The sequence below is a fragment of the Oryzias latipes genome, chromosome 7 (assembly GCF_002234675.1).
Source record: "Oryzias latipes chromosome 7, ASM223467v1".
Lineage (NCBI taxonomy): Eukaryota > Metazoa > Chordata > Actinopteri > Beloniformes > Adrianichthyidae > Oryzias > Oryzias latipes.
The window spans coordinates 32,292,685-32,313,841 of record NC_019865.2 but is presented as its reverse complement, the minus strand read 5'-3'; the positions used below and the strand labels follow the sequence as shown (position 1 = coordinate 32,313,841).

The 21,157-nt window shown below is 42.1% G+C and overlaps 1 protein-coding gene across 2 annotated transcripts in view; it reads right to left on the bottom strand.

The window, feature by feature from the left end:
- kcnd1 (potassium voltage-gated channel subfamily D member 1) overlaps nucleotides 1–21,157 on the bottom strand; it is a 76,505-nt gene that overhangs the window by 30,668 nt on the left and 24,680 nt on the right. For both annotated transcript variants that reach the window (XM_020701629.2, XM_004086332.4), the window contains one exon: nucleotides 17,278–17,990. In XM_020701629.2, coding sequence (XP_020557288.1) covers nucleotides 17,278–17,990 — 713 coding nt within the window. The remainder of the gene's footprint in view (nucleotides 1–17,277; nucleotides 17,991–21,157) is intronic.

Here is a 21,157-nt window from a genome sequence, read left to right as displayed (position 1 = left end):
GTCTACATTTATGACACCTGAATCACATGTTGATCAGATTACAAAACCCTTCTGCTGCCACACTGCCTACAGATTGCAGTATGCAGCCATAGCAACGGGCCGACCCGACAGCGCTTGTTGTGTGCTTGTGTGTGTAGGACCTCATAAAGGGTTAGGCTTAAGTTCATGTTTGCCATTATTATCAGTAAATGTCAAATGGTTTGGCTTAGGCTAAGCGGGATAAGTGTGTCAGAACTCGTTTTGGAGACCAAGTTACCTGCGTCCTCAGGTCTGAGACACTAAGTGCATTCAAACCTGCATGAACAAGACATTTGTTTAAACCCTTCTACACCCAAAACAGCAAAGCACCTTTGCCCTGGAAAGCCATGTTCTGCCGCTCTGTACATGAACGCTGGTGGGCTCATGTGACACTCAGAGTTAAGACAAAAGCTGGAACAGCCACCGCGACACAAAACCACAAGCTGTTAGACAGGAAGCAAACGCTCAGACCAATCATGTGGCAAAGCAAAGACAAGTCTGCCCTCAGCCTCAGCCATGGAAACAGGCTGAACCGTCACACACACGCCGTCACGCCCCAGAAGAACGCACCTGCACGTCCTTCCATGGCAAATGTTCTCATCATAGCATTGCTCATTGAGCCATGATGCTTTTGTCTTCCTGCAGCTACAGTCAGACTCTTGAGGTAACCTCATGATGCCAGACCTGCGTGCATTGACCAGAATCACCTGACAGGGCATGCGTAACCACCTGCTGTAAATGTTATGCCGTTCTGATACAATCTGCAGGGAACACGTGTGTAATCACATTACACAAGTATGATTGGTTACATAAAGCACAAAGCCCATGTTTGGGCTCGCAGTCACAACATGACCTTGTGTTGGATCAACACAAAGACAAATCCAGAGTCCTATCCACAGCTCAACTATCTTCGCCAGATTATTTTGTTTAAATACTTTTGCTTCTTACTTTTGCAAGTGAGCTTATTAGTGAATCCAGACTGAAACCAGACACATCATACCTGAAACCTTTCTCCACCGGTTCCAACCTGCTTTCACACGCCTCTCCACTTCTTTCCCACATTGTTCTGGGATGTTGACCCTGAGAACTTAAACCCTGGATCTCCTCGTCCATCTCTCTCCAGAATTTCTCCTTCTCCTCCAGATCACCTCCTACTCAAGAGAAAAAACCCTGACAACATTCAACATCAGACGCATCCTCTCTGACCCTCTCTTCCCCTCCAGAACATTCTTATGTTGTATTATAGTTTTGGTCATGTTCTGTTTTTGTCCCTTTTGTTAGTCACACCAGTTACAGGTTTGTCATGATTCACAGCTGTCTTCATTTCAGTTAATTGTCCTTAGTGCATTTAAATATCTGCATCCAGTTCCTCCTTGGTTTGTCACTTTTTGTTGCTCCTTTGGTTCCGTCATGTTTCAGTCTGTTTCTTTGATGGTTTCACTTCTGCCACCAAGCCTGGTCTCCTCCAGATTGGGTCCTACACCTTCAGTAACTGACACTCCGTGGTACAACATCTTGGAGCTGCTTCCAATCTATAAGTTTTGCTCTCTTTCCATCTGATCTCTTGAACACACAGGAGATCCATCTGTCTTCTTCTACCATGTCGACCAGCTCTAGTTTTCCTGTCAAAGTCTCCACATTCAAGGTTTCTAATCTAATCCCTCCCTCTTGTCTTTCCTTTTTCTCAAAGCTGCCTTCCTCCTGTCTTTCTACCACCAGCAGTTGCTCAGTTTTATGAGCACCCTATAGGTCACGATTCTCATGATTGCTTTGGCTTTGGTTATTTGTCAGGAAACTTTTCTGACAAATCTCTGCATTTACCAAGAATTAGGACTGATGGAGGTGTATAGATTATTTAAGTAATTGATTTCTATTTCTATGAACCAACCAGATCAAATCTGCCTGAGGCAGAAACGAATTGAAGTGATCTAAAACAGTAAAAAAAAACATTTCAGGATGAAAAAAAATACCATATTATATTATAACAAAAAAACGACTAAAGGCATCACAGCGGACAACACACGTGATGTCTTAAAACTGATCAGTCCATAGTTCCAGTCCAATGTGTGGAAATACTTAGTACAGTCATGTGACCATACAGTGTGCTTGAATGTTCTTAGAACTTTCCCTTTGGATTCTTTGGAAACCAGAGCTGTCACCTATTAGACTATTAAAAATTGTCTGTGCCAATTTTGGTATTGTCGACGCAGGTAACAACAGGGGATGATTCTTCTTCTTTTGTGTAGTTACTGTTTATTAGCGCTCGTCCACCATCTACAATAGGAAGAGGCTTAGTGTGCAAAGTGAAAGTGGTGCAAATCCCAGCAAATCTTGCTCCAGACAGTTTGTTTTCTCCGCTCTGTTCCTATAAATGTCCGTCTTGGAGTCACATTAATCTGACCGGACACAAACTGCAATAATTAATGTCTCCTGCATAATCATGTTTACAATGGTTGGGACTTCTGTGTTTTGAAGTGGACACCACCCACACATGACTACTAAATCTGAGTCCCCGATTGGTCAGTGCTGAGTTGCTGCGAGTGAAAAAGTTCAACTGGTTGAACTGTCAGCGCGCAATCAATGAACACCCCATTTGTACACATTGCAAACTAATGGAGAAAAAATGATTCTAGAATATTTTACTAATTGCAATAAAGTAAAACCCATATTCATAATAATATTTTTCCTCGGTATTTCTATGGGAAGCTTAGATAATGATTTAGAGCAGGAATCAGGAACCGTATAGCTTTTGAGGCAATGATGGCTTTTTTGTGCTAGGATAATGCTTACCTGGGACCTTAAACTCTGTTTCTTTTATAAGGTGAAATTGAAATTCATGAACTATTCATTTTAAATTAGAATTTTTGTGAACGCACCATAGCTGAGCATTAGCAGTACCATACATGACGCCAACCCACCAGCACGATCACCTTTTGTAATAAAAAAATGGCCAATCACTTTATATGAACAATAATCATCACTCAGGACCTCAAGTGGGAGCCGTCCATCAGCTCTCTGCTCAAAAAGGCCCAGCAGAGGATGTACTTCCTGCAGTTGAAGAAGGCCAGGCTGCTGGCCCAGATGATGGTGCAGTTCTATACGGCCATCATAGAATCCATCATCACCTCCTCCATCACAGTGTGGTACGCTGGAGCCACAACCAGGGACATAAACAGACTGCAGCGTTTTGTGCGCTCAGCTGAGAAGGTGATTGGCTGCAACCTTCCATCTGTCCAGGAACTTTTCATCTCCAGAACCCGGGGACGTGCAGGCAGGATAGCAGCCGACCCTTCTCACCCTGGACATGGTCTACTTGAACTACTCCCGTCGGGCAGGAGGCTAAGGTCCATCAGGACCAGAACCTGACGCCACATAAGAACAGTTTCTTTCCCTCTGCAGTCAGACTCATGAACACTTTTTAACTCCTCCCCCCCTAAACTTCTCACTAATATGTCTAGTCACCAGTCCACTACCTGCACCTTGATCATCCTCTGTTTGCACTTTTTATTTCTATTTATTGTTCTGACCATTGGGTCATTTTTTTAAATTTTGCTTACTGTTCTTCATTTTTTCTATTCTTAAGTCTTTTATGCCATTCATCGCAGCAAATTCCTATTCTGTGAAACTGCTCTGTTCACTGAAAATGGCAATAAATACTCTTTGAATCCTTGAATAACCATTGACTAATCGGAAAAATAATAATCGACTGCTGAAATAATCATAAGTGACAGACCTAGTGGAAAAACAACAGTGGTGAACTTTAGTCAATCAAAATGTGAATGAATTTGACATTCATTCTAGTTTACTTGTTTGTTTGGACACAGATTTCATTTCCACTTTCTTCCACTTGGAAGAAATCCAAGAATCTGGAAAACTTCACTGTTCAGTAGCAGGAATTTCTGTCTGAGTCTCACTGCTGGAAGTTTGGATGAAGATGATCTGGATCCATTTCACTGGATCTTCATCGTCAAAAATGAACCAATTATCAACTATAGATTGTATCCGCAACTGCAAATTATGATATGAATCAAATTGTTCAAATGCATTGTTACATCCCTGACTGATAAACAATTTACTGAATTGTGCCCCCTTGTGGTGGCATTCCTTAAGGTCATATTCTTAACAATTTTACAATTTTACATTATTAAAGAACGAGACAGGAAGAATCCCGAGTTCTATTCAGAGCTGCAGCCTGGTCAATCTGTTGAACCATGAGTCCCTTTAAAGATGGAGTCCTTACTTAAAGGTGGGACAGTGAGTAACAAACAGTGATCAAAGTAGAAGACATGAATATTGTCTGCCTCGCAGCAAGCATGTGACTTACAGCGAGGGGATAAGTGAACTTCTCCTTTGGTGCCTTTAGGCATTGTCATCATGAACACACCGCCTTGCAAATGTTACTACAACGTGGAGTTTCTGTGATCTGCATGGACTCAATCAGCCTTGAACTAATTGATAAGCTTAAAAGCTCAGAGTAATCCATTTACGTTCTGCTTCAGAGAGTAAAACCATAACACGCACAAAGGGCTGAACCTGAGGTGGAAACAGCTGAATGCATTAAAACCCCCTTTGAAAATCCAGAGGCAGCTGCAGGCAAACACATTTTCTAAAGAAATGCATAGAAATGATCAAAAACAAACATGTCAACAGATTTAATCTGGTGACAGTAAAAGGAAGGGTGACTTCCACATGACAGCTGTCATCTATACAAGGAACATAAAACTAATAACGGTGTGGGTGGAACTCAGTCAGCTGGATCTAACATTTTCCACTGCAGAAAACAAAATGAGAGAAATTAAAAAGAGAAAGTCACAAGTCAACAAGAGTCAGAAGAAACTCCAGCAGTTTGAAAGAGAGAATTAAAGCAGAAAGTAAAAAAGCAGAAGTTGATGTTTAGGGGCAAACAGGGAGGAATGAGCGGACGGAAATCAGCTTCAGATCCAGAAAAGACAAGCAAAAGGTTTTATTTAAAGATGAACAGCATGTTGTAGAGGAACCGAGAGGAACAGAAACACACATTCAGGAAGTCCATACAGAGCCAACTGCAAGCCTCACTTTCAACATTGGACTCCTATCTCTGCGATCTATGTCTGTTCAAAAGGAGCTTTAACCCTTGCGTTTGTGTTTTGAAGGAATGCTGGACGGCCTCATTGTCATCAGATTTTTTCTGCCAGTTTCTTTTGGCCTCGATGTTTCAAACGCCTGAAATAAGGCTTTTCTAAGACAAGAAATCCTGAACAATCACTGAAAAAAATGACAAAAAATAAGTAATGATGCCTTCTTTATGACTAGAAAAGGTGATACATTACTGTGATACTTTAAAAACACAGCAGAATCCATGCATTGCTTGCTGCAGTGTCACTCCTAGCTGCAAGTAGAATTGAAACTGTTGGACTAAATTTCCAAAAACTCATGGCATGACCATTTTCTAGATTCCTGGAAAAAAAACAGGGATTGTACCAAAACTGTCAGTAGAACCAGCAAGCCCTGCTATAAACTGCAGCTCCTGTACTGTGTTACAGGCGTCCGATGGCCAGAGTTTAACGGCGATTCATTCTGTTTGCGGACGTCAATATTCTCAGATTTCTCTCTGTTCTGCTGTACATCTCTATCTTTAAGACATTAGCAGTGTGCTCTGTGCTGTGATGATCTATAATTCCATCTTGGCTGGTTTATGAGGCTTTGCATAGTTCTCGCCCCATATACATCCTGCTTCTCCAAGGAAATGGATGCTTCCTGTCTTGTTCCTATAAATAATGTTGATGGTAAAGTGCTCCGCAGCAGCACAGACTCTCTGCAGCCAGAGTACACGGGCGGCAGTGAAAGTTGCTTTTAAATAAACGCTAATGTTGTTCAGGAGGAGGCAGAAGATGAAGCTCCTGAGCTGTAAACGTGGGTCTCTGTGCTGATCCCAAATGACGAGATGATTCACAAGTTAATCAATAAAGAAGAACAGGAAACGGAAGAAGAATCCTGAATGATGAAGAATTCTTTAAACAGCCATAAGTATGTGGTCTGTCAGCTGCTCTGTCTTTTCTCTCAATTTCTATGTTCCACTTGACATTCTTGTCCCTTTTTAACTATCATTCTGACTTTGAACTTTTTTTATTTCTTATTTTTTACATCAATCATGTTAAAATTACTCATATTTTTAAAATGCTCTTTAGGTCATTTGCTTCCAAGATTGTGTTTTTTTCACTAATGATGCTGTACGGTATTTTCAGCTTTTTACGTATTTTTCTATTTTTTTTCCAACACGATTACAGGACAACAGCTTATGAAAACATAGATTCTGAAGTGAGCAGCTTCACAAATGTGCCTGTAATAAACTAAACCACCTGTATGCAGTTCCAACAGCTGTTCATTAGGGGGTAATATTTCCTGAAGCTCTGACCAAGGCCAAATAAAGTGTTGTCGTTTCCTCCCTTTAGTTGTGTTTGTTCAGAGAACAATCTGTCTGCATTAGCGTTGTTTTTACTGTTTTCAGCCTAGACTCACTTTGAATGGACAGAAAATGCTCAAAATTTCACTCTTTGTCTGATCTGGTTTGCTTTTTACACACGACGCTCTCGGAATTTAATCAAAAACTGAAGGAGACCAAACCTTCTCCCGGGACTTTTGAATCTCCAAGCAGAGGAGCGGCTTTGGGACGGGCGGAGGCAGCTTCTGAAGGAACAGTCCTGAGAAACCGTGCAAACAATCATGTGAATTTGTGTTTCCAGTCGGGTCCAGACAAAATAAAGGCTGATGTTATTCCAGTTCAAGTTCATATATGGCTAAGTGTTGTTAGCACGTATTAGCATAAACCTAATTCTTCTTCCGGGTCCATTGTGCACTGGCTACATTGGATTTAAAAAACTATAAGCGAACATGCACTTAATAATGATCATAACAATAATTAAAGCCCGTTTAGAAGATCATCTCGCTCTATGACAGAGTTTTGTTTCTTCTTCCACGGTTGTACTGTAATCTGTCCGGACCAATCACCATCTTACACGTCATCAGACCAACGTACAGCCAATCACATAATGTGACGTCATCATAAGTGTCAGGCTCCCGAACACTTATTGCAGGCTGAACAGTTTTGGTACAAACACCAGTGTTCCACCAAAAACTGTGACCGGTCAGATGTTGTGCTGGATCCTCCCTGTGTGGAAGTATTACTTTGAAATCTGACAATAAAACAGAGTAACATGCACTGCAAATAGTGCCAAAGGCATGTTCCTGCTAAAACTGAAAACAGCAGCAACCTTTTCTTTCAGCTGAAGCAGATCCACCAATCATGTTCAATGTCACTGAAAGAAACGATGATTCTCCAGCAAAAACAACAACGATCAGACCTGAACAGCAGCAACAGTCTGACTACCAGGAGAAACTCTGGACTTTGCTTTTAGTTTCTACATTATTCACAGGATATTGCCAAAAATGTTTGTTAATTTTATGTTTGTTCTGTAAAACTTAAAACATTAGAATTTATTGGTAGAGTTAATTTTTGTTTTTTATGGTTAAGTGCTCCGGATCAAACAGTTTAACATTCTGTTTAATTTATGTTCTCTTTTGAAACTTGAAAGCTTTTGCTTTAATCGTGGTCCTTTAGTGCATTTGTTATGTTTAAAGTATGATGAAAATAAAGATTTCAACCTAAACAACCTGCTGGTGATCACACATTTTTATTTTGAGCAGATCAAATTAGACAAATATAGCTATTTTGTTTATATCGCGATAAATGTCACTATTACCTGATATGAAAATAACTATATCGTGATATGAAGCATTCTATATTGCCCAGCCCTATGTGGTTGACTCAAAGATGAACAGAGACCCACACTCTCACGGACACCAGCGTTTGCATGGCAGGCCCAAAACAGAGTTCAGGTGAGCTTTCACACCTGAGAGACCATAAGGACTGTCAGGGGAAACCAGCTCTGGGTCAGATCGAACCTGTCAGAGTGAACGCTCCTTTCAGTCACTGTGGAAAAAGTCTTTTAGCGTGTTCATGTTTTATTGAACCATTATTGTATTTTCTTGCTTGTCAGTCACGAACATTGGAATACAGCTCTCCCTTGAGCGTCCCGGCCTGAGCAAAGGCAGGTTACGGCAGGAACCGCTGCGCTGCATCTTTGTCTCAGCAGGTTTGACACGTCCTCCTCCTTAAGCTTATCATGAAATGAGCGACAGATTTCCCCTGTGAGATGAACAATTATTTTTTTATCGGTGTACCTACAGGAAAATATGGATTTTCTCAACTCCACCAAGAGTCTCCGTGTTTTCCGGGCTGCAGCTGGCAGATTTTGTTTCCCTCACGGATGAAGCCTCTGGCATGCAGGCCGGCAACAGATTTCACACAGAGTTTATTTGTGCAGTGATAAAACACAGGAGCAAAGCAATAAAACCAGTACAATGAAAAACAGTGATAACAAAATGAACAAAGAGAAACAAATGAGCAGATTGGAGCGGTGACGAGAAGCGAGGGGAAAACAGGGGAGGGAGGGAGCCCGGAGATAATGAAGGATGAGGATGGAGGCGAGGAACATGAGGATAATAAAGAAGAAAGTTCCCCACAGAATAAGAGGATTTGGCCACATTTTAAACTACTGTTGATATATAATAATACTACCAATATATCAACCAAATTCAAGACAGTTGAAGGCTGCAGCTTCACGTTAATGTTGTGAGAAACGTCATTATCTTACGGTGGCTAAAGAAGGAAAAGCTGCTTCTTATTTTCCAAAAGAGTTGGATGTGGTCGTGCAAAACAAGGGATCCAATCCTCTCCTGGATTTGAGGTAGTTTACCAGACGCAACGGATGCAGAACCCAAACCAAAATCTGCACTATTTTGGTCTCTTTAGGTTCAGAATAGGTAGCTTTGACATGTATGATGTTCCAGGATTCAGGCATCAGCTCTCACCCAAAGTCAGGCCAAATGAGAACAAAGAAAAACCAAGGATGTAAGGCTAAAAAGAATGCGCATACTACTACTAAAACTGAGAACAGTTAAACCAATCATGCCAATGTGCTGAAGCAATGCAGATCTCCTTTAATGTAATGCGTGGTTCCACTGTGTGCAGGAAGTAAATGTAGGTGAACTTTTGTATTCAGACATGAAAGTAGACATTTAGACGTTTTGAAATCATTTCAAAGAAGAACAGTTGCACAGCTGAAAAACCGTTTTGGTGTCGTCATCGACACTGTGAGACCATCAGAAAAGAAAGTCAGTACAAAGTACATAGAATACAGAAACTCAGCCACTGCTGGTGGGTCTTTCACTTGGTTTCGCAGCTGGACTGAGATTGTAGTTCTGAGGTTATGGGCGCCTTAAGAACCCATAGAAAATTGCAGATATTCACTATGGCAAAAAAGGACAAGATGAACCTACTCCCTTAAAAGACTTCAGGTGATCCCATGGGAGACAGAATACCAGTTGGCAAAATCTGATGAAATGTGAGATCAGGACTGTACAGGAACTGGGAAAGGTTGAGGAAGACCAGTGGAAAGACTGTAAGGGCGGCCACCAGATCCTCAGATCAGCCTCTTTGACTAAGTGTTCAGTTAGCTGTAGTACCATTAAATAGACTTTAAAACCCTCCTCAGACACATCCACCTAAAAAAACAGAATTGGAGGAGTCACCAAAGGGTGTCACCAGATAAGTGTATGAAGGGGTGCCACTATATTTGGCTGTGCCCTTTCATAAATCCAAAATAGAATTTAGTGAACTACTAACAGTCTTTTTTTCTTTAGAGCAGGTCATTTGGAGACTGTTTCAGCCTTGGTGGTCCTCATCATAAACCTCAGTCACATGCACTCATACAGAGGTGGATCCGTAAAGGTGCTGCAGGTTTTTGGGTTGTCCGGGGTATGGAGGGTTGTAGAGAGGAGTGGCCACATTGTGAGGGGAGTCTGTCAAGATCCAGGTACAGACACAAACGCAGGACACAGGAAGTTCCAACAAAAAAAAACAACCTTTCCTTTATTCTTAACAGAACACTGGAAAAAAGGCTAGAATGCTCACGCCACTCAAGAAGGCACGCAAAACTATCTGTCGACAAGTGGAGGGAACACACGGATTACAAACAGGTGGAAGGATGAGACAGTTAAGTACATGTGCACCCATTGAGATGACAGGAGACCCAGGTGGGAGAGAAAAAGAGACTGAAAAGAAAAACCCCTGAGACGAGAAGAACTGGAAACAGAAGGTAACGTCAAAAACTGGAAACGTAACTACAACCCCCAATACCCCGCAGAGTCCAGGTATGGCTCGCAGTGCCACTAAGGCTTGGACCATGTTAGTGGAACTTTAAGGGACTTCATGGAGTTGTTGTGCATGTGTTATAATGATCTGCATTTGTATGGATTATGTAAGTTGGATCCACTTATGAGGCACATGTGATGCTGTCATTCACAGTGGTGTCATACACTGACACCACTGTGAACATTTGCGGTACAAATCCATGTGACCTGGACAATGCAGCAACAGAAATGATGATCATCAGCGTCGCTTGAGAAGACAAGGTGAAAGATACGCCGAGGTCAACATGGTCCCCAGGGTTTGGTGGAGGAGGTGCAACAGTCTGGACTGGCATCACCAGTCAGAGCAAAACCTTTGGGTGGATGGTCCAGTCACTGCACGTTCTTACCTCAGAGACATCACAGAACCATCATCATTCCCTAATTCAGTGCTTCTCAATTCATTTTTTGCCAGGCCCCCCCTAGGAAAAAGTTTTGCGCCCCCCCTGACCCCCCGCTCACACACACACTCGCAGGTTAGTATCTACAAAAATTGTGTATGTATACCTAAAATTGTACATTTTAACATTAACAAAAGAAAAACAGCAATATAAATCCACTTTCAACAAATATCAACTTTATTTAGCCACAGAAACCCTGTTTTAGTCTAAAACGTAAAGCTTAAAGTGCCTGAAATAAAAAAAATCTGTCAGTCCTTATTTAAACTAGAAACATTTTGACCAACTCAACCATTTGATGCTGAGAAAAATAATTCAATCAATAAATAATATTAAATGTAAATTGATCTGAAACAGTAACCACCAATATATTTTAGTCTGAAGAAATAGGTAAAAAACATTGTGCTGATTTTTTTTTTTAATGATGATTGTTTATTTCTGATGTCATAAAGTGCAGCTGTTTTCCTGCATTACCTGCTGTCTTTATGTCAAATACTGACACCAACTAAACCACAGGCAGACAAAGAAAGCATTGATGGAAAATAAAGACACGTCATCAAAATGTCTACAATAGTTCATAAAGAATGACATTATTAGCATGAGCTGAGGAATCTAAAGGCATGCCATGATCCTGGTGTAAAGCAGTGCTCCACGTGCCCCCCCCCAGTTTACAGCCTGAGCCCACTACCCCTCCCCTTTCCTTCTCGTGTGTGACAGGAGCAGCTGCAGGGACGACAGTTCACAGTTTCAGGCTGTTACAAACTCTGTCATATAACAGATAATAGGAAACCGATTGTGGTGCAGATTTTTTGCCAAGCACTGAGCTGCTGTCACCACAGCCCCCATGTTAAATTTGTGCCCCTGCAATTGCCCGTATTACCTGTGCCTAAACACTACTGCGCGCCCCCCCTGGTGCGGGCCCCACTATTTGAGAAGCACTGCCATAATTCCACTAAAACACCACCAACTCTCCGTTCATGGATGATAATGCTCCACTACATGGCGCCAGAATTATCACAGCTGGACTTCAGGAAGTGAGAGTTCCTCATGTGGTTCAGCCAGCAATGACCTCTGACCTGAACCCCATAGAGCAGGTCTGAGACCAGCTGAAGCAGAGACTGGATGATCGGACCCCACCCCCAAGTGACCTGGTAGAACTGCATGTCGTACTTGTGGAAGAGTGGAACGCATTTACTCAGAACAACATCATGAGGTTAGTGAGGAGCATGAACCATTGCTGTCAAGCTGTCATTGCAGCAAATGGGGGAAATACTAACTATTGACATGGTCAGTGTTTGTTGTTTGGAGCCACCTTCATTATTGTCTTCATTTTCAAAAAGAGTTAATATATAAAGCGAAATAAAATTTGTTTTGGAAGATTGTTTATGGTATTTGGTTATTTGAATTTTATAAATTCACACTCACCGACCACCTTACAGTAGTAAGTACACCTAACTAGTGCTGGTTTGGAATCCTTTTTGCCTTCAGAAACAGCTCAGTGGCCTTTTTGTAGAGTGTCTGCCCTGAGACTGGAAGGTCATGAGTTCAAATCCATGCAGAGTCATACCAAAGACTCTTAAAATGGGACCCAATGCCTCCCTGCTTGACACTCTGCATTAAGGAGGTGAATTGGGGGGTTAAACCACCAAATAGTTCCCGTTTATTGGAACTTTAACTGCCTTAATCCTTGGTGGCAGAGATTCAACAAGGTTCTGGAAACATTCTTCAGAAAGTTTGGTCCACATTGACATGACAGCATCACACAGTTGCTGCAGATTTCTCTGCTGAACATCCATCAAGCCAATCTCCCGTTCCACCACCTTCCAAAGGTTCTCTATGGGCTTGAGATCTGGTGACTGTGGAGGCTATTTGAGTCCAGAGAACTCATTGTCATGTTCTAGAATCCTCACCAGCGGAATAACAGCTTGGTTTGGAAACACCACCATAAAAGACAAGAAGATGCTTTAAAGGGTCATCAACACATTGGAAAAATCATCGGTTGCAACCTGCCATCCATTGAGACCATCTAAAAACAGCACAGCAGGAGGACAGTGACAAAGATCATCAAAGATAGACACCAACCCGCCCATACATTGATCCAGTGTGTGGACTCAACCACAGAAGCCACAACCTCAGAAGTCGCAGGCCCGAAAGCATCCACGCACACACCACACACTTCCACAACAGCTTCTTCCAGGCAGCAATAAGAATGCTGACACAGGACATCAGAGAGGGAAGAGTGGACTGAATCATAAGACATGCCATCCAGCTAGGACACTGAGTGCAATAAACAATTAACTCCACACGTGCAATAATTCTTCTGCATAGATTGGAAAGCTACAATATTCATATTTACTCATATTTATATTTTATACTTTGTACTTTTGTTGTCTAATTTTACTTAATTTTTTTTATTTTAAATTTTTGTCCTTTGTATATTTACCCTGACATGAGATGCCAAAGAAAAATTCCAATGTACTGCATGTACAAATGGCAATAAAACCTTGAATCTCGAATCTAGAAACCAGTCTGAGATGATTCCAGCTTTATGACATGGTGCCTCATCCTGCTGGAGGTAGCATAAGAAGAGGGTCCACTATAGTAAGAAAGGGATGCACATGGTCAGCAACAATACTCAGGTAGACTGTGGCATTGGAGCCATGCTCAATTGGTACTAAGGGGTCCAAAGTGTGCCAAGAAAACATCCCCACACTATGGCACCACCACCTCCAGCCTGAACTGTTGATACAAGGCAGGATGGATCCATGTTTTAATGTTGTTGAAGCCAAATTCTGACCCTACCATCAAAATGTATTGTGGTAGAAATGGAGACTCATCAGACCAGACAACGTTTTTCCATCTTCTATTGTCCAGTTTTGGTGAGTCTGAGTGAATTGTAGCCTCAGTTTCCTGTTCTTAGCTGACAGCAGTGGTACCCGGTGTGGTCTTCTGCTGCTCTAACACCCCCTCCGGGGGTGGTTCCTCACCCCCAGCTTGGGTCTTCTACCAGAGGCCTGGGATCTTGGGGGCCCTGCACAGTAACTAAGATATCAGGTGTTTTTCCAGGAATCTGCTGTAGTCCCTCCTCCAGTTTGGGAATATATAAATATGGACACCACTTCAAAGGATGTGACAATACTGTCATTGTGCCTCCGGGAGTCCCCTCCTCCCCCCTCCCTTCTCTGCTCTGCTTTCCAGATTCTTCGGCAGTTCGTTCCCCTTCTTTGGTGCATTACCTGGTCTCTAGCTATGTTTTTTTTTTTTATTTGATCCATGCTTATTTGCTAAATCTAGTTCTCTGCCTCATCTACAGGAACGTTTCCATGTGTCCCGACCTGGGTCCTATCTCCACACGAGCCTACTGAAAATCATCAGAGATCCAAAGCCTCCAGCCACGCCTTGACTCCAAGCCTCGCCACAACTTCACGTCACGCCATTACTCCCAGCCGCTCCACAAGAGTTGCCACGCCATTAGATTATCAACATCCATACTCACCAATTGGTCCTCATCCGATCATCATCAACTGACTGGTACAATAAATCTTTAAATCCATTTCAGTCTCCTGTGGTCCTTCCGGGTTCCAGCATCTGGATCTGCTCAGCCTAGCTGACCATGACAAATACCAAGCGATGGCAACATGAGGAAGAAGGAACATAAGAAACTGGAGAAATACCAGGGACTCAGGGAAGAACTGGAGAAAGCATGGAAAATGAAGGTGACAGTGGTGCCTGTGGTAATTTGACCACTCAGTCCATTAACCGCCAAATTTGGAGGCGTGGCTACAACAGATCCCCAGAAAAACCTCTGAGATTTCAGTCCAGAAAAGTGAAGTGCTAGAAACAGTAATGATACTGTGCAGTATCCACAAGCTTCCAGGCTTTCGGGAGGACCTGAGCTTGGGGTGAATATCGAATAATTAGTAATACATTTATTAATAAAAGAATTTCATAAATTAGTGAAGAAAAAACGCAGACCTTGAAAGAATCCCAGATTACATACACCAAGGAAGATTGAATCCTTCCTGATTTTTGTGAGGTCAGAGTTGTTTTGTGACTTGTTTTTTGTTATATTTCGTGTCGGTGGAGTCAGTGGTCTCCCAGAGTTTGAGGCTTTCCTCGTGTTGTAGAAAATAAACTTTATGTAAAGAAAATCTATAGTTCTGTTCCCTTTTGTATGATGTTTTTGCTACATATTTTAATTGCATTTTGTTGATTGTTCTTTTGTCAGACCGTTACCACCACCAGATCACGGATTTTTAAAAATGTTTTTGTAACGCTAATCTTGCAAATCCTGTTTTATTTTATTTTTAGACAGATATATTAGCTTGTTGCTTGTACTTTGGCTAATTCAAACTTGTAGGTTCTGGTTGTTGTAAGAGGCTGTTTAGTGGAGGACTATTGAGTCGCCAAATATAGTGTCACCCATTTGCCAAAGTAAAAACCCACTAAATGTGAATCTTTTGCAAAGGCAATTTATGAATTCACTTATTTCCTATGAGGAAAACTTCAATAAGCAATAGAAAATAAATGTACATACATCTCTTCAAAAGACACATTGTGGTCTACATAGGTCAATAAAAAATCCTCTATTTGTTGGGCCTGTTTCAAGTGCTGAGGGTTCTTTTTAAAGGTGTAGGAGCAGTGTTTCCATCCTGCAGAAGAGGAGACGGTGGTAGAAAAAGCCCGACCCTACAGGTTTGATGTTCAGCTGAGCAATAAACTCAACTGAAAATGCTATTCTGGGTCAACAATTTCTTTGAGATGAAAAACTTAATTTATCTGAGTTTTTGGAGCCAAATAGGTTTCTTGTTTGAAGCCCATTGGTCAAGCAACCTGACTTCAGCGGAGCACAAATGACCAAAAATGTTCAAAATATAATTAGTACTAAAATCGAAGTGGGAAACTTAAGACAACTTTTGTCTTGAGAGAAATCATTCTAAAATCCTATTAGCTCACTGCAGGAAGGGTCCTGGTGACTGAAGTCATTTCACTGCTAAAGTGAGCAATAATGTAATAAAAGCACATCAGTGTCTTGTTTCTCCATTCTTGAGATCAATCTCCACTGAATCTGTCTGCGCCCATCAGCTGCGAATCTCAACCTGTTTTTCTTTTCCCTGTTTCACTTTCAGACGTCACAAACATTCAGAGAAGCCTCACGTTAAACTAGACAGCCAGCGATTACAACAACAATAAAACATTCACAAAAACCCATGAACCTTAGACAATGAACCTGCCTGAAATGAACTGATGTTTTATTTTGTGAACTGTCATTTTACTGTTGTTTATCGTGTGTGGTTGTGTGTGTTTTGTTGCCGGACACCTGAATTTCTCCTTTGGGAGATTAATAAAGTTTACATCTATCTATATAGTGTAAGCCCAGAAAATGAAAGTAATTATTAGTCAAACAGGGCTGATGAGCTTGACATCATTTCTGGGAAATAGATGAACAAAAGCTGGAGTTTCCTTTTGATGGCTGAAGAATTTAGTCAGTGAAAAGGGGAGGGGGAGGACAGCCAGCGTGTAAAAGGTGGGTCCTGGAGGATGCATGCACAGGGCAAAAACATCAGTACAACTCTGCTCATTGTGCTTCCACCTCTGTTCTTCTTGTAACTCTGAAATAAGTTAAGACAAGAGCCCACAGAAAACTCATTCAGCTGTAATTATCAGCAGCAGTGCTCCTAAATGCAGGGCTTGGGAGGCAGAGGCTTAAGGAAAACAAAAGACTTTAATAAATCTGAAGGTGCAATAAAAACAAGCTTGGAGATATCACAGTCCAATAATGCCTTTTTCAAATTAGAACTGTGAGGTAGAGAAGTCAGAGGAAAACTGAAGGAAACAAACTGATTCTGACCAAACCTGTGTCACTGCAGCCATTTTCAAAGTAAGAGAACCAAACCTCAAGAAAAATCCTCAACATCTCCCACATGTATGACATTAGGTCCCAGATGCTGCTCACCAGTCTGGCACTTTTTTACAGTTCAGAACTGACTTGAGCATTTGAGTCACTCAATAAAATTCACACATTGCCATTAACACCCTCTGACCTCAAGCTCCGCCTCCATTCACAGACAGGTAGAGTTGGATGGAAACACTGGTTTGTGGTATTAGGCAGTATGTTGGGAGCTAATGGCAAATTTCTGACTCACACTCTATTTCTGATGCTTCAGAAGGTTGTTTGAACGATAGATAATAGCTGAATGCCTGAGAGCTGCAGGGTGAGCGCACCATCATCCTCTCACAGACAAACGCTCTCCCTCCACTAGCAGCACTGATGAGCGTAGGCGGCGGCGAGGTGGGGACACACCAACGTGCTCGACAAGCAACGAGTGGGAAGCAAACACTCTTCATCTCTTTTCATGGTGCAAACAGACAGCCAGGCTCTCTACCGTGACCAACAACAATGACAGATCCATGGCCTGACACCACGCGGACTCTTTACACCAAAGAGAGCGCACTCCAGTTGTCATGGTGATCGTTTTACCAGCGCTACAGCCATCAGCAGCTGAATAAAATCTGTTTATTGTCAGATACCGCAGCAGGCAATGAACACACCATTAGGCTGATGCCAACTCACCCCAGCGTTGTCATGGTGACTATGGTGTACCAGAAGGAGGCTGGGATGGAGGTGAACGTAGAACCCTTGGTGCCTTTCTCAGCATAGAACATGACTGTGGCAAAGATGATGATGGCCATGGTGAGGGAGAAGAGCAGGAAGCCCAGCTCGGAGGCACAGCTCTTCAGAGTGTAGCCCAAAATCCGCAAACCCTGCGAGTGGCGAGAGAACTTGAAGATCCGGAAGACGCGGAAGACTCTGAGGGTGACAAATGCACCGCTCACGTCCTCGTTCTCAGGCATCACCAGGCCAATGTAGTAGGGCATGATGGCCACCACGTCGATCACCGACATCACAGAGCGCATGAACTTGCAGCGGCTGGGGGCAGCAAACAGACGCATCAGGTACTCAAAGGTGAAGATCAGCACACAGGCTGTGTCCATGCAGAAGAAGGCCAGCTGGTATTTTTCCCCACAGGGGAGGTCTTTGACGCTGCCCTTTGGGGGCCGGCAGGGCACGGTCTCCACCACGTTTGCAATGACAGATACGGCAATAAAGAAACCTGTCACATAGTAGAAGACCAGCGCCATGGTAGACGTGTGGGGGTTCTCGAAGGCTCGCCACAAACGCTCCCTGGAAGTGCTATCTGGTGGGAGGGGGGCATCTGTCCCCTCATTGGCCTCAGAGTCCTCTGCCAGACGCTCCTGGTTCTCCTTCTTCCTGTCTCTGTACTCCTTCATAGCAAGAAGAAAAAAAGAAAGCCCAGGGTCAGTTTCTACCTGTGTGAAGACAAGACTTAGAAACACAAGTCTTTGTACAAAGTAGCTAGTAAAATAAACCGGTTTATTGTGTTTCACAGAAAGGCATGCAACAGCATTGTGTTGTTTTTCAAAAAACACCCAAACAAAAAAGCCAAAATAAAATCTACACCTGTTTGATCGTATTAGAAAGCAGCACCTTAGGCAGTTCACCTAAGTGTCACCTAAATATAAATATGAAATAAGAAAATATTTCAGTGCAAAAATCCAAATACAATCAGGAAAAAAATGTTTATTATTAAATGTCAGAACAGATTGTGTGAGAGTGAAGGCATTACCCTGCTGGAAAACCAAGAAACCACACAGAATCAAGCCTAAAATTATCCTTCATCCAAATGCTTTTTAATCTTCTTTCTTTGGTATTTTCCAAATGCAACTAATGAGCATGATGATGATGATGATGATGATGGCTCTTTGCTTCATGGCAGGCTGTATAAAACACTGCTACTTGCTGGCTCAAAGAAGCCAGACAATAAGTCCACATCACTCTTGTCCTTCAGTCACTTCAATGTCACCAGTTTTAGGTGTCGGTCATTGTTTTTTTCCCAAAATCTTAAGTGTTTGGACACAGGACAGTCTTTTAGGTCTTCCAGTCCGCTAGAACATTCTCTATGGGTCTAGAAGCCATTAGAGATACACAGCCTTCTACATAGAAGCTGCAAGGCTTTTGGAAGAGCTACTTTAACTGCAAAAGCTTTCAAACTCAACTTTTCAACATGGCACTTCAGGGTGTGTGGAGACTGGAAAAGACTTTGTCCGGACCGAGCCCACTTTACTCGGTCCTGATCGAGTCCTGAACCTTGCGTATGTTTCAAACCAAAACCACATTATTAAAGATCTCTTCAGTCATTAACCAAGAATTACGAGGTTGGGGCAAAGCAACAACAGAAAGAATAATGGAAGTCCTGCGCTTTGCAAACATAGTGGAGATAGTTCACTTGTTCAAACTTTGTATTTCACTGATGTCTGTATAAACGCCAGATACAACACTTTTTACTTTGGTACGGTCGAGGCGTGCTGCTAGGAGGTTACTGGGAAGAAAATAACTAAGAAGGAACCCTGAGAAATGTTTATGACATATAGATTGTCGGGGTAACAATGAGAAGTGATGTGTATCATGTTAAAAAGGGTTTTAATGATCCTGCATTCATCCGACGACATTCCAATGAGTTGCTGTGTCTCATCTTTTCTTTATGTTTGTCCCCGTCTCTCTTTCCATCACATAAAGCTCCGGTGGCCGTTTTGGTCCAGTTGTTCCGCTTCGAGGACAAATTGTATTCAGACTGAGGATTCTCAGAGAGAACCAAAACTCAGGCCGATTGGAAACAAACCGAGACCACCTCCAAAGATGGAACAGAGGGCGGTTCCTGGTCCTGGAACAGGGTCGGTTTGGGTGTATTCAGACTGAAAATGTGTTCTGGATTATCGGGGGAAATAAACTCTGGTTCAATTTAAACCAAATGTGTCTCGTCTGAATACAGCCTTAAATTCAGTAGATTGTTTCATTTGAATGTTTCATGTAATTTCTTTTATAGTGGTTTACATTTTGTCCTATATTGCTCATTCATGTTATCACAGAGCATGATGGTATTTTGTTGCTTTTACATGATCAAAATTGGTCATGTTTTTTTTATCTTAATTTTTTTAGTTTCTACTGTTTTTTCATTAAATGTCAATTATAGTGAAACACTCTGTTCAGCTAAAAGTGAAGAACTTTCTATAGAAATTGAACAGCATTACTTTTTATTTCCCTGACAATCAATAAGATGCAGATTTTCTTTACTTGATCAGGAATGTGTTGTGAAGTTTACTGGATCAATGTGATCATGTATTCTGACAACGATCAATGAATTTTGCATGTCTGTTACTATAAATTGTGATTCATATTGATGTTTTTTGAGGATAGATAGGCGGGGAATGTGGTGGGATCTGCATTCACACTGCACTCGTAACCCTTGTGCTGTCCTAAGCACTTTAACATTGGGAGTTGGGTCATCTAGACCCACTAGACAGTGCTCTGAACCTTTTTTCTTCAGTGATTTGTGATCTTCACTGGTGTCCATGGATTATATGAAGTCTTTCCACCTTTATCCACCTTTGTCATGGTAGGGAGAACACGTCAATGGAAGGGGGGGGGGGGTCATCTAAGATAGCACAAGGGTTAAAGAGACTTAGTCTGAAAGCATCATACATTTGCAGCAGCTGCTCTTCGGGGCAAAATTACCCCCAAAAAAAGTGGAGGAACAGAAAAAAGCAAAGGAAAAAAAGACTAACATGTATTCACCTCCTCACTTTACCATGTAACCTTAAACGATGGTTTCCCCTTCTTCAGATGCATGTTGTGTTCTTTTCTCTATTGCATATTCCTTTCATCAATGACTTTTATCTATCACTTCTTTCCTTTTGTCCTTGGAAAGTCCATCTGCATTCACACTGAAGACAACCACACCAGGATTCAGTTCAAAGACCCTTGTTCTAACTGAGTTCTCATGTTTGCTCCGCCCAGAGCTCAGGTGAGGCTTCCCACCTGCCAAACACTTCAGACTGTCTGAGAAGGCCATCTCTGAAGAATTAGCAGGTTTGTCGAATCAGAGGAAATGAGAAATAATTATTAGTTGCCAATGCAAACCACTTCATGTGAAGTTAATGCAAATGAATGGGTTGGATGGAGATTTCCTCTTTGCAGAACGAGCAGAAACCAAACGACTTCTTTGTGATTCATCGCAGAAATGACTAACACGTAGAAAGGACACAGGGCTCACCCAGATTAGCCTGCAGTTCAGAGGCCAGTCAGGCTGTTTCAGAGGCTTATTACTGCAGTTTATTGAGTTTGATAATGGGACTCCAAAGCAGCGCAGGAAAGTACTCTTCCTCAGATCCATCAATGTTTTTACACTTTAGTTGTTTGGCTGACAATGCTCCTCTCCGGGGAGGCGTAATGTGTGCAGCAGCAGAGTGTCCAACGTTAAATTGAAGTGTTAGGGGGAAAGAAAAAGTTAAATGTGCACTAAGCACACTAAGCAAATGATGCAGAGGACCCATCCAAAAGGGCCGTGGCATGAAATCCAAAGCTGGAAGCTGCT